This window comes from Kockiozyma suomiensis, assembly GCF_038497685.1.
Source record: "Kockiozyma suomiensis strain NRRL Y-17356 unplaced genomic scaffold V2V93scaffold_10, whole genome shotgun sequence".
Lineage (NCBI taxonomy): Eukaryota > Fungi > Ascomycota > Lipomycetes > Lipomycetales > Lipomycetaceae > Kockiozyma > Kockiozyma suomiensis.
Window position 1 is genome coordinate 216,592 of NW_027117673.1, and position 11,677 is coordinate 228,268.

At 43.9% G+C, this 11,677-nt stretch overlaps 7 protein-coding genes across 7 annotated transcripts; 4 read left to right on the top strand and 3 right to left on the bottom strand.

Annotated features, from left to right (window-relative positions):
- Positions 1–27: 27 nt before the first annotated feature.
- V2V93DRAFT_372443 (Nse4 C-terminal-domain-containing protein) lies at positions 28–1,611 on the top strand. The gene has a single exon (XM_066910749.1). The coding sequence runs from the start codon at positions 110–112 to the stop codon at positions 1,379–1,381; it is 1,272 nt and encodes a 423-aa protein (XP_066764666.1). The 5' UTR covers positions 28–109; the 3' UTR covers positions 1,382–1,611.
- Positions 1,612–2,906: 1,295 nt separating this feature from the next.
- V2V93DRAFT_37927 (NAD(P)-binding protein) lies at positions 2,907–4,421 on the bottom strand. Its single transcript, XM_066912005.1, has 2 exons — positions 3,765–4,421; positions 2,907–3,694 (listed from the first exon to the last, which is right to left on the bottom strand). The coding sequence occupies exons 1-2, from the start codon at positions 4,220–4,222 to the stop codon at positions 3,301–3,303; spliced, it is 852 nt and encodes a 283-aa protein (XP_066764667.1). The 5' UTR covers positions 4,223–4,421; the 3' UTR covers positions 2,907–3,300.
- A 128-nt stretch (positions 4,422–4,549) lies between these two features.
- V2V93DRAFT_372451 (putative O-methylsterigmatocystin oxidoreductase) lies at positions 4,550–6,681 on the top strand. Its single transcript, XM_066910750.1, has 4 exons — positions 4,550–5,303; positions 5,367–5,430; positions 5,482–5,721; positions 5,781–6,681. The coding sequence occupies exons 1-4, from the start codon at positions 4,671–4,673 to the stop codon at positions 6,521–6,523; spliced, it is 1,680 nt and encodes a 559-aa protein (XP_066764668.1). The 5' UTR covers positions 4,550–4,670; the 3' UTR covers positions 6,524–6,681.
- A 71-nt stretch (positions 6,682–6,752) lies between these two features.
- On the bottom strand, positions 6,753–8,425 carry V2V93DRAFT_38493 (uncharacterized protein). The gene is made up of 2 exons (XM_066912225.1): positions 7,224–8,425; positions 6,753–7,158 (listed from the first exon to the last, which is right to left on the bottom strand). Exons 1-2 carry the CDS (start codon positions 8,034–8,036, stop codon positions 6,982–6,984), a joined length of 990 nt encoding a protein of 329 aa, XP_066764669.1. The 5' UTR covers positions 8,037–8,425; the 3' UTR covers positions 6,753–6,981.
- V2V93DRAFT_38371 (NADP-dependent oxidoreductase domain-containing protein) lies at positions 8,173–8,687 on the top strand. Its single transcript, XM_066912203.1, has 2 exons — positions 8,173–8,562; positions 8,613–8,687. Exon 1 carries the CDS (start codon positions 8,309–8,311, stop codon positions 8,552–8,554), a length of 246 nt encoding a protein of 81 aa, XP_066764670.1. The 5' UTR covers positions 8,173–8,308; the 3' UTR covers positions 8,555–8,562; positions 8,613–8,687.
- V2V93DRAFT_372458 (NADP-dependent oxidoreductase domain-containing protein) lies at positions 8,546–9,795 on the top strand. Its single transcript, XM_066910751.1, has 4 exons — positions 8,546–8,835; positions 8,899–9,268; positions 9,332–9,397; positions 9,455–9,795. The coding sequence occupies exons 1-4, from the start codon at positions 8,770–8,772 to the stop codon at positions 9,577–9,579; spliced, it is 627 nt and encodes a 208-aa protein (XP_066764671.1). The 5' UTR covers positions 8,546–8,769; the 3' UTR covers positions 9,580–9,795.
- On the bottom strand, positions 9,576–11,443 carry V2V93DRAFT_393810 (FAD/NAD(P)-binding domain-containing protein; the record flags this gene model as incomplete). The annotated part of the gene is made up of 5 exons (XM_066912502.1): positions 9,576–10,018; positions 10,084–10,357; positions 10,427–10,743; positions 10,792–11,343; positions 11,414–11,443. 5 exons carry the CDS (start codon positions 11,441–11,443, stop codon positions 9,971–9,973), a joined length of 1,221 nt encoding a protein of 406 aa, XP_066764672.1. The 3' UTR covers positions 9,576–9,970.
- Positions 11,444–11,677: the final 234 nt, after the last annotated feature.

Below are 11,677 nucleotides of genomic sequence, written 5' to 3' on the forward strand. Positions count from 1 at the left end.
TTTTTTTATTCGTTTATAAACAAACATAGGCACAGTTGTCTTATATTTTTCTCTTTAAAACTACAATGACGCTGTAGTAATAGTGAATGGCTTTACCAGACGATTGCGTATGAGAAAAAGTTGTGACTTTGGAAACACCAGACTCTTGAGTTTTTGTCTTCGCCACGACGCGCTTGTTCCCAATCTCACAACATCAATAGACACTATGGCCCGCAAGCCAATCTCTCCCGCGTCCTCGTCCACTGCCTCATCATCTTCTACCCCGCGGAGTAGAAGAGCAGTAGAGCTAAGCCATTCGACAACACCTTCTTCTGATATCGACATAATGGAGCCTACCACAACTGCTCAGTCGAGGCAGGCAAGCAACGCGTTCAGCAGGAACAAGACGAAATCTTACAATCCAAGCCAGTCTATCGACCAGCGACGCGAAATCAGAAAGAAATATCGAGAACTTACTCGAAAAACTGTTGAATCTCGACAAGCGTTTCTGTCAAACGCTGACCCTGGCGCGAAACTGATACGTAAAAATTTTGAGCAGACAAACGCGCTATATGACCAAGTCGAAAACCCTCAAGAAGCAGTGCAAGATTCTCGACTATATGTGATCAACACTGATATATTTCATGAAAAGGCGCGCCGTTTGAAGATGGGTAGCGCCGTCGAACTCGATACGGAAGAATTCTTAAGTCGTATCGCACTCTTTGTATACGACCGCCGACACAACGGCGACAATGAGCGCGACGATGACGATGCTGACGAGGCAATGGAGTTTGAGGACGAAGATTACAATGGATGGGCAAGACTTGGAGATATTGGCGCAACTGTCGCAACGCGCCCAGCAGTTCATGAATTTCTTGCCGCCCACGCCGAACCCAAGTCGCGTCGCGCAGCTGGACCTCGTTCCACGCAGCAGAGTCAATTTACGGCAGCTATAACGAGACCGCAAGAACTGACTCAAAGCGATCTTATTCGGAATGACAATGGTACTAATCAGTCTGTTATTGCGGTGATGGAAATTATACAGCAGTATGAGGACGCTGTTGGCGTATTTGAGCTAATCATCAATCCGGAGAGTTTTGCCCAGTCAGTTGAGAATATGTTTAATCTCTCATTTCTTGTACGTGATCAGAAGGTTCATATTTTTGAGGACGAAAATGGAGACTTATTAGTTCGCGACGCGCAACTCATCGACAGTGAAACCGAAGAGGGTAGAAAGCTTTTGGAAGAGTCACTTGTACCAAAACAGTTTATTTTTGAGCTTGACTTGCTGTCATGGAAGGAACTCATTGAGGCATACCGGATTCAAGAGTCACTGATTCCCACCCGACATTCGACTACTGAGATTACCACTGCCGGGAATAAGTCAGCTTGGTACGGCTAATTCTTCAAAGACTCCGAGAAATTCTTAATGAGGAATATTACTTATGCTGTGAATTATTGAGGTTGAAGTTATTATCATTTCTGTATTTCTATTTATTTTATTCCTTTTTGCATTGTCGTTTGTACTTTAGGGCGGACCTTTTTTTTCTTTTTTTGCTTTGGCGTTTTCTAAGGCTTTATTTGCAGCTCTTATAAACAATCAATGCCGTACTTCATTATCAACCCCTTAATATTTTTGGAATTTGTTATCGTTCAGGATTGATGATATTCGCATCTCGAACTCGACACTAAATCATTTCGCTGCCGAAGCTCCTGCTTCTAAGTTTTTTGTTTATTGTTGGCTAACTACGTGCTCTGTTATCTGTCACCACAACGATGATGAAAGTGTAAGCGTGATAGTACGATTACTATGATTTCTCAAACACTGATCGAGTTATAAATTGGTGTGATATCGGACAACGAACTGTAAACGCTAGCGGCATATGAAGAGAAGATAATGGGGTAAGGGTATACATAACGTGAGGTTTTGATTATTAATTGCTGACCTTCCAATCACTCCTTGTTGCTTGTAGATGATATAGCAATATGCCTTGTTTGTTTTCCCTTTTAGTAGTCTTCCCACTAAGCCGTCTACATCAATCTTCTGCAGCAATAACGATACGAATGTCCTTCGATATTCTCCTCGAACGAACTTAACATCGACCAACAATGCCAGAACCAATCGACATCATATTCATACCACTTCCTAATAATCTACAAGTAATGGAAGTTACAATGCTGTATCCTAGAATGCTTCCATCAGTTATAAATATGGATTTAGGATTTCTACAACGCTCCAGGAGGCGAAGAGGGATCCATCGAAGACAAGCGTCGACAGGAAAGGAAAATGAGCCCCCGAAAGCTCTTTCACGAAGAGAACCAAGATGATACATGAGTCTAACATCATTTGCGATGATAGATAACTCAGAATTGACTGAAGAGATAATATCCATACATTTGAATTCGCAATTTATGATTTTTAAATCGTACTTCTAGTATTCCTGTTGGTTTCTGTCATATTCTGTCAACAAAGATAAATCTTGAAAATCTTGTGTACGAGCATATCACGAGTGGAGATGTCGACTGTCGCGACTGGACAAAGGTGTTGTCGACAGATGTTATTGACTGCTATAGGCGTTAATCAGCCGGATTCAGCCCACGCAAACATTTACAACTCTTGTTCAACACACAAAAAAGACAACTCAGGAGAGGTATAGATCCAGGGCAGGCTCCGCGATTCCTATAACGTCTCTTTGGTGCTCAGCATTGTCGATGCTATACATGTGTTCATGTGTCATTTAATTATTCATTTCTATTATAATAAAATGGAATAAAAAATAAAATAAACGAAGAAGCCATTTGTTCGAAATGGAGCTTATCACTCCGAAACGGGGAATTGAACCCCGATTTGCCCGGTGAGAGCGGACCGTGCTAACCATTACACTATTTCGGACTTGCTTCGCTTCCAAATTGATATTTCAGCTCTCTATATACTAAAAATTTAAAACCCTAACTTAAGTGTAAGTGTATAAACATCGTGCATAAGAACGATTTTGGTAATTTTGCTGTGTATTGTATTATTCAATTTAACCTTTGGAGCTTGGAGCTGTTAAAACGTAATTGGATTGTACCATTAGAATAAAATAGGATATTGACGATTGAAGTTAAAAATTGTAGAATGCAATGATACTAGTATGAAATCCTAATAACTGGCCACTTGCTGATATCAGAGCTGGGCACTGCATCTGTTGTATGGAGAAATAAATGTTTCAAGACATTCTCCTTGTCAGGTATAAAAACTGTTCTTATCGGTGATTATATTTATATGTATATCCCTGTGATTGGCAGACAACTTGGACAACTTTCTAGCCTGGACACAAATCACACTGCTTGTTCTTTCAGCTGCGGCGGCTGTTCGTACCCTTCTTCCCATAGCTTCGCAGCCTCTTGCCCAAGCCAACGAGTGTTATCGTCCAGATATGGAGGCACTTTTCTATAATGCAGTTGTCCTAAACTCAGCTCAACCGTTTCTCCACTTGCTGAGCTATCCAAAAAAAGGTCTACCGCTTTCAAAACAGTGCTCATCGGAGTGACATGCTCTTGCGGAAACTTGTCGCGAATATGCGGAGGACAAAGGTTGGTATGAACAAATGTGGGACAAATGCAATTGACTGTGATGTTTTCCGAGATGAGCGGCTGATGCAGTCCTGCCGCTCGAGTCAAACCAATGAGCCCATGCTTCGAAGCGGTATATTGAGGATTAGATGACATAGGGCTATAAAAACAAATCTTAGTTACAATGCAATTGAGAGCGTAGGGGTATTATCGCAACAGACGACACTTACTAGAAACCAGCAGCAGAGGAAGTGATAACGATCTTCCCTCCAGGGATAGCATTCTTTCGCACGTAGTGTTTGAACAGCCAGATTCCCTGGAATACTGCATCCAGATTGACACGCAACGTCAGCAAGCTGAGTTCCTTCGGCGTTCCATCTTCGCTTTCTTCGCTGTCTTCTTCGTATAGGCTTTGACGATCGTCAATACCTGCATTCGCAGCCAAAAAATCCAAGCGGTTACCGCCCCACTTGAAAGCCTCGCGGAAGAGTACAGCTTGGTCAGCGTACACGGCGACATTTGTCTGGATGAACTTGGTGCTTTCGCCCAGTTCTGCAGAGATCCTAGTTCCATCAGCTGCATTCACGTCCGCCATAACCACACGAAATCCTCTCGAAAGAAGGTGCATAGTGATAGCAAGGCCAATTCCAGAGGATGCACCAGTTACGATAGCTACTGGTGAAGACATTGTACTAATTTTGAGCTGTGATCTAATCAATAATCAAAACTGGAAGATGGAAACTTGGATCAGCATCGATATATACATCAACGTCTCAAGTCGGCGGGAAGCACAAGCCCCAAACCCACTTATAGTTCTTTCTTCCACCATGAGAATTTTATTGACTGGTAGGCGCGTACCTCGTTATCGTACACAGTACACTCTTCTCTGGTGTGGGGTATACCCTCAACTTGGTGTGGGGCAGAGAAAAACTCATGGGTTTAGGGCGTTCGATAAGCTCCCCGTAGCTTCCCCACTTCTAATTCTAAGATCATGCGTAGAGTAAGAAGTCTGAGCGGGGTCCAGTCACGATTAGCTATATATGAATACGGACTCAATGCTTGGTTATAAGCCTCCTTGAAGGGCTCTGCCAACATCTACTTATAGATTTCTACACTTCTTGTTCGCTTGCTCAAGCATGTTTGCCGAATTCACCCGTGTGTGGGCTACAGAGAATCGATCAGCTATCGCTGTCTATACTATCGTCGCATTCTTCGTGGTATCCTTTATTTATACCGTGCAAAAATTTATCAGTGCTACCACACTGCGAGTACCAAAGGGATATCGAAAAATTGATGGACCGAAGGGTGACCTTCTAGTCGGACATACATTCCGGGTGCCAGTTTCGAACCCGCAGCGCTTGTTCAAGAAATGGGCACGCGAGTATGGTGAACTCTACCAGATCCAGCTTGGACTTCAGCGATGGGTATTTTTGAATTCGCCTGAAGCCGTCAAGTCCGTTATCGAGAAGCAATCTGCTATCACCAGTTCTCGACCGCCGATGATCACCGCAGACATTGTTTCTGGTTATCGACGACTGCTTCTGATGCCATACGGAGAGAAATGGAGAACCTTGAGGGGAATTGTGCACACACTGTTGACACCCAAGAGTTCGGATATGTTTCAGCCAAGTCAGGAGTTTGAAGCGAAGCAACTATTGAATGACCTCTATGACACGAGGGAAGACGAGTATGCATTCTATAATCACGTAAGACGATATACGACATCAGTGATTTTGACTTCTACTTATGGATTCCGTACGCCAACCTGGGTAAGTACATTTTGCTTCATGTAGATCGAGATGGATAGAATACTAAGACGACTCAAATCAAAGGATTGCGACGAGATTAAAGAAGTGTACGGCTTGATGGAAGAATTCGGTCTTGTTTCTTCACCTGGTTAGGTTTTCTATCTTCTTTTAAGCAGGCACAAGTATTGACTTGTATTAGTGTACTCGCTGGTTGATCTGTTTCCTAAACTTCTTGAGCTTCCGAAGTGGATGCATTGGTGGCAGCCGAATGCGTTGAGATACAGAAGGAGGCAAGAGGCGATCTGGTTTCGACTCTGGTCCGAGATGAAGGCTAAGATCGAACACGGCAAAGCTCCTGAGTGTTTTGGTAAGCAGTTTGTAGAGTATGGTTACCAGAAGAAGAATATCGACGAAATGCAAGCTGCGTTTGTTGCCGGAAGTAAGCTTTGCTCTCTTTATGTGTCTTGAGAGAAATTAGCTGATACCAGACTTTAATAGCAATGATCGAGGCCGGTTCAGAAACGACTTCGAGTACTCTCAACAGTCTATTGTTGTATCTTTCGGTCGCACCAGATATCGTGAGTAGAGCCCAGGAGGAACTGGTGGCTGCATGTGGCAACGAGCGGTCGCCGTCGTTTGATGATTTTGATAAGCTGCCGTACGTGCGAGCAATGTCAAAAGAGATTCTTCGATTACGTCCTGTCGCCTCCGTTGGTTCCCCTCATTACACGGATGCGGATGTTGTATACAAGGATTTTTTCATTCCCAAAGGCACGGTGGTGACCATCAATCAATATGCAATTCAAACGGATCCCAGAAGATATAAAGACCCCGAAAAGTTTGATCCGTCGCGCTTCCTGGACTTTCCTCTCCGTGCGAGAGACTACGTTGGATTAGCCGATCCAAATGCGCGCGACCATTGGTCATTTGGAGGAGGTCGCAGAATATGCCCTGGAATGCATTTGGCGGAGAACAGTTTATTCATTCTCACTGCGAAAGTTCTTTGGGCATTCACTCCGCGTCCTCCGCTGGATTTGAATGGCAACGAGCTGCCGACGGACACTTCCGACAATGCGTACGCACCTGGAACGACTACTGCACCATTACCGTATCGGTTGCGATTGGTTCCTCGCAACGACGATGTGGTGGCTACATTCCAACGAGAATGGAAGCAGGCTCAGAAGGAGGGTTACTCACTTGGAGGCAGAAAAGTTAATGTAGATGGTATTATTTTTGAGTAATTTCTCATACTGTGTGCAGTTGTCACTACAGTGTACCAGCGAGGAAATATATATTGGCCTGTCATCAGTTGAACACATCAGCAATGTCTATTATCTAATTTTTCTAGAGCTGTATTCAATTATATCAGATTATATTACTGTTGGGTACATTTTGCTAATTCCCGGATCGATAATCAACAGACCCTGATTATGGTCTGTGTCTGTTCTGATCGTAACGTAAATCTCTCCCCGTAGGCCAAAGAGTACAGAGCGCATGACATGATGCTAGAAACGCTAGATGAGACTTCTAGCTGATTGTGCCGTAGCTGCATACAACCCCTGCTTTCTGAACTGTCACTAAAGCGCAACTAAATATATATATATATATATTTGATACTATGACTACCAAAATACTCGATACCACGACTAAGAGTGTATCTGCTCTGCGTGATCAACCTCCGGGCTTGCCTCGAAATCTTCTAAGCCAGATACTTATTTTTTCGGTAAAAGTCTGCGTCTTGCGGTTTTTCCTTTATAGCGTTAAAAGTGTCCGCTTTCAGCGTATACATATCGCCTTCGACCACTTTGTCGACTCTTTTAAGTACCTCTGAAATATCGTGGTTCGCGTTTATATAACGGCCCTTCAGAGGAGCCGCCTATACCAACGTTAGTAATTCAAGACTGTGATCAGAGCTAGCGAAAAACAAAAGAAACTGCATACTGCTCCAGAGGCCAAGTGAACCATGCTCCACACCGCAAGCTCCATATCCTCGTCTAAAGATGGCAAGTATCCGTCTACCCATTTAGCCAACGAAGGCCTTAGTTCTCTAACATACGGACGCAGCGCATATTGCGGGTCTCCCATCCTTGTTTTTGGACAACCTGGATGAATCTGAAAGCATTGGATATCTGTGTCATTGCTAAGCTCCATCTGAAGGCAGTGCATAAGTTTACCCTGACCAGTTTTTGCAATCATATAAGGAATGCAGAACGGATAATTGTCCACAGCACCAGTGGTGGTGTTGCAGATAATCACTCCTGTCTTACGCTTGATCATGACCGGAAGACAGAGTCGCGTGATATCGAGGGGACCCTTCAAATTTACCGTGATCGTATCCCAAGTATCCTCAGGCTTTGAGATGTCAAAAGTTAAAAAGTCACCCCAGCCAGCATTGTTCACTAGGATATCGATCTCGCCCAAGACTTCGACCGTGTGTTGATGCAGTTTTTCGAGGGACGAATAATCTCGCATATCAGCCGCGTAGCTCGTGACCTGAGCATTAGGATACAGACTGTGGGCTTTTTTTGCCGCTGCGTCGGCTGCTTCGAGGGTCAAATCTGTGAAGGAAACACTTGCCCCGAGACTGCAGAACGCCAGTCCGAGATCAAGTCCGATACCCCGACCAGATCCCGTTATCAGGACGACCTTGTCTTTGAAATGGTCTTTTTCATATTGAGCCGGATCAATTGCAGGGTAAAGCGAGGTCCGGAACGGAATCCCCTCCGCGTCGCTAGTATCTGTCGAGGGGGCCATACCGATTGTTGATTGAAAAACTTGGATATTCCATATTCGAAGTACAGAATATGGTCTACCATTTATGAAACTCCTGATTGCTATTTTTTGTGACGTGTGTAGATTAATACAATTTGTGATGTGTGTGGGGTACAGCGATGCAGAAGATAAGCGTGTGGGGTAAAATCACTCCGCTTCACCCTGTTGTCTCATTTTCGAAGAATCGATCCAATGATATTTATACCTATATTATGATCAAAGCAGAGGCCGAAAATTAAGCAAACGGGTCCGACATGACATTGAGCTCGAAAACCTGCACATCGGCTTCTGGGGTTGCTATTCCAGCTCTCGGCCTGGGTACTTGGGCCGCTACGGTCGATGATGTGGATTCGTGTTCACGTGCGGTCACGACTGCGATCACCACCGGCTATACTCACATAGATACTGCAGCGCTCTACGAATCCGAAGATCAAGTTGGAAAAGGCATTGCAAAGAGTGGTGCGCAGCGTGAGGATATATTTGTTTGTACCAAATTGTAAGATATTTGGTCAGTTGCAACTAGCACTTTAGTTTGCATTCATTAACTTGGAATTCTAGTTGGCAGGAGTATCATGCCCCAGAGGATGTGGAAAAGTCATTGGATGAAAGCCTGAAGAAGATGAATCTGGATTATGGTATGCCGATTCATCACAGAAGCTAATGATCAAAGATAATCTCTTCTCTAACTTCTTTGCGTCAAGTTGATCTCTACTTGATGCATTGGCCATTGGCCTTCAAAAAGACAAGCGACTATAAGACACTCACTCATGAGGACGGCAAGGTGAGCAAATCAGGCAATATATTCTCTACTGTTTGCATGCTAACCTATCTTCATCAACGCCAGCCCGTGGTAGATGAGGAACTAAGTACCAATCACGAGCCTACATGGCGTGCTATGGAGGCGCTGGTCCGGAAAGGGAAGACTAAAGCAATCGGCGTATCAAATTTTCGGATTGACCAATTGGAAAATCTGTTGAAGTTTGCGGAGATCAAGCCAGCATGCAACCAAGTGGAAGCACATCCTTGGTTTCCGCAAACGGCGTTGTTCAATTTTTGTCGCGACAACGGTATCGTACTCATTGCATATTCACCTCTCGGAAGTCAGGAAGGTGGCCTGCATGTTGTGAAGGCAAAGTTGTTAGAGGATGAAACTATTACCGCCGTTGCAAAGAAGCTGGGATTGCAACCAGCGCAAGTCCTTATTGCATGGGGAAGTGAGTAGTATCTGTGATGAACATTAGCTGTTGAGCAGAGAAACTAATTTACATGCTTCTTAGTTCAACGCGGAACAGTTGTGATTCCGAAATCGAGCTCCGCGGCAAGAATCAAACAAAATTTTGAAGGTTCGTATATTTTTGTCCTGCATTAGGGCTATTTTTTTTCTGATATTATGTTCCTAGTATCGGAGCTTCCAGCTGAGGACTTCAAATTGGTTGACGAGATCACACTTCGGGACCCATCAAAACTAATGAGATTTGTTAACTTTGATTCCGTCTGGGGCGTGAATCAGTTTGGCGAAGATTAGAGTTTCCTTGACAGAGTATCTTAAAGGTCAATTGTTAAGTTACATAGTTCACGAAGTTTTTGATCAGCAAGTAAATGTCTGTGAACATTTTATCGATTTGTCGTATATAGATAGTCCGATAATCATATTCACAATCTGTAATAAATCATAGTATCAATTGTTTGTATGTAATCAAGTATTAATGTAATGCTAAGGTTCATTGGCGTCGAACACAGCCTAATAGTATGACTATGACTTAAGCTGCCAAAGCTGCATAGAGCAATCGTGTAAAATTACGTTACGTGTTATGAGTTAAATTCAAATGAGTTTAATCCAAAGTGTATTTTCTGGAAGGAAACTTCATGTTTTGCTGCGTTGAGGACTTGTTCATCAAACACACCACAACTCCAAATTACTTTGTATATTCCTGCGTGAAGTCATATTTGATAGCTTTAATTCCCTACAGAATTTATATTGTTAGTTTCAAGCTTGTCGAACCTGGGAAGACTGTGGATACAAACTTACCATCTGCATCTCTCGAGAAAAATCAATATCCATCTCTGCTTTCTTACACAGTTTCAAGAATTCATCTTTTTGAAGAGCTTCATCTGGATCCTGGTCGAAAAGACGTCTAATGTTGCTGCTGGATAGTGGGTCGATAAACTCCTTGTACTTTTGACTCCGGATCTCGGAATATTTATCAAGAATCGACTCATCTGCCTTGCCCTCGTGGATGCCAACAAGACAGTCAAATAGGCCACCAACATCGACAATACCGCCAGTGAGACCAAGTCCGCCACTGAGAATGTTAGAACCCTTAGCATGAATCACACATGAGAGATTGGAGAGATTCAAAGCGGTCACTTACAAAGGATTGCACAAGTGAGCAGCATCTGCAGCCAAAAGAAAACGTCCGACTCGCATCTTCTCCGCAAGACGTTGGTGAATTCTGTAAGGACTGAAGTTTGCAAGTTTATATTGGCCAGGCTTTGGATTCCCAGGGAGCATGGCCTCAAATTTGAATGGAAGACGGTCTGACAACTGCTCGCGTGTCAATCCTGGCAGCTCTCCATAACTCACCCGCCAGAGCCCATGTTTACTGATTCGAGCAGCCATGTACCAATGCTCCGGATGAATGAAAAAGTTGGCATCATCATAGCCGTATTTTTTGAAATCATAATACATCTGCATGAATTAGCTGGAAACTAAAATCGGGTGCAAAATAGAACATACGTTCGTCGCCACGATTTGCTCGTCCCAAGTCCAACCGGGAAAGCTCTGGCCAAATAGTGAGCGACGAATCTGGCTATTAGCACCGTCACAACCAACGATATAATCAGCTTCTAATCGCTTCTGTCCTTCCGGCGTTTCGACTTCAACCCAAGCCTTAGATGCATCTTGTCCTATATCAACAACTTTGTGCCGCCACTCGATGCGCGCTGTCGACTGTTTCTTGAGATGGTCATGAAGAATCTGTCCCAGCTTATCAAGTGGTAAACAGACTATTCTCTCCGGACCGTCGCCCAAAATGGTGTTGTCAAGGGCACCAAGAACGGTTCCATCCAGCTTCCTCCATGATGCTCCAGCCGGCTGAAATCCTTTCTCTTGTACATCCTTGTATACCCCGGCGCGTACTAGCTCATCAACGGCAGGTGCAGCGTAATGCGTTGCACGTGGTTGCGTGTCAAGTCCTGAAGTGCTTTCAACCACCTGGACAGCTATGCCCTGTTTTGCCAGAAGAAGAGCCAATAGGAGACCTGAGGGTCCAGCTCCGACAATAATGATCTTTGACTTGAGTCAGTAAAAATGTTCAGCGCCTAAGCATAGCGATAGAGCGATAGAAACTGAAACCTGCCTTATCAAGACCCGGAGTTTCTGCAGTCATAGTTGAATATATCGAGATTTTGAAGAGTTATACGAGCAAAGAGGTATCAATAGTAGAGAGAACAGTACAGTGCCTTGCTTTTTTGATGTCACTTTGAGCCTATGTTCTTTTGGAGCTGTATGATTCCTGGCGCTTGCTTAATATAAATTGTATTATTACGATCTGGAGGGGTGACGCAAAGTTGAGAGGATCAGGCTCAGCAGAATTCTGACCCGCATTTCATATCACTTCCAC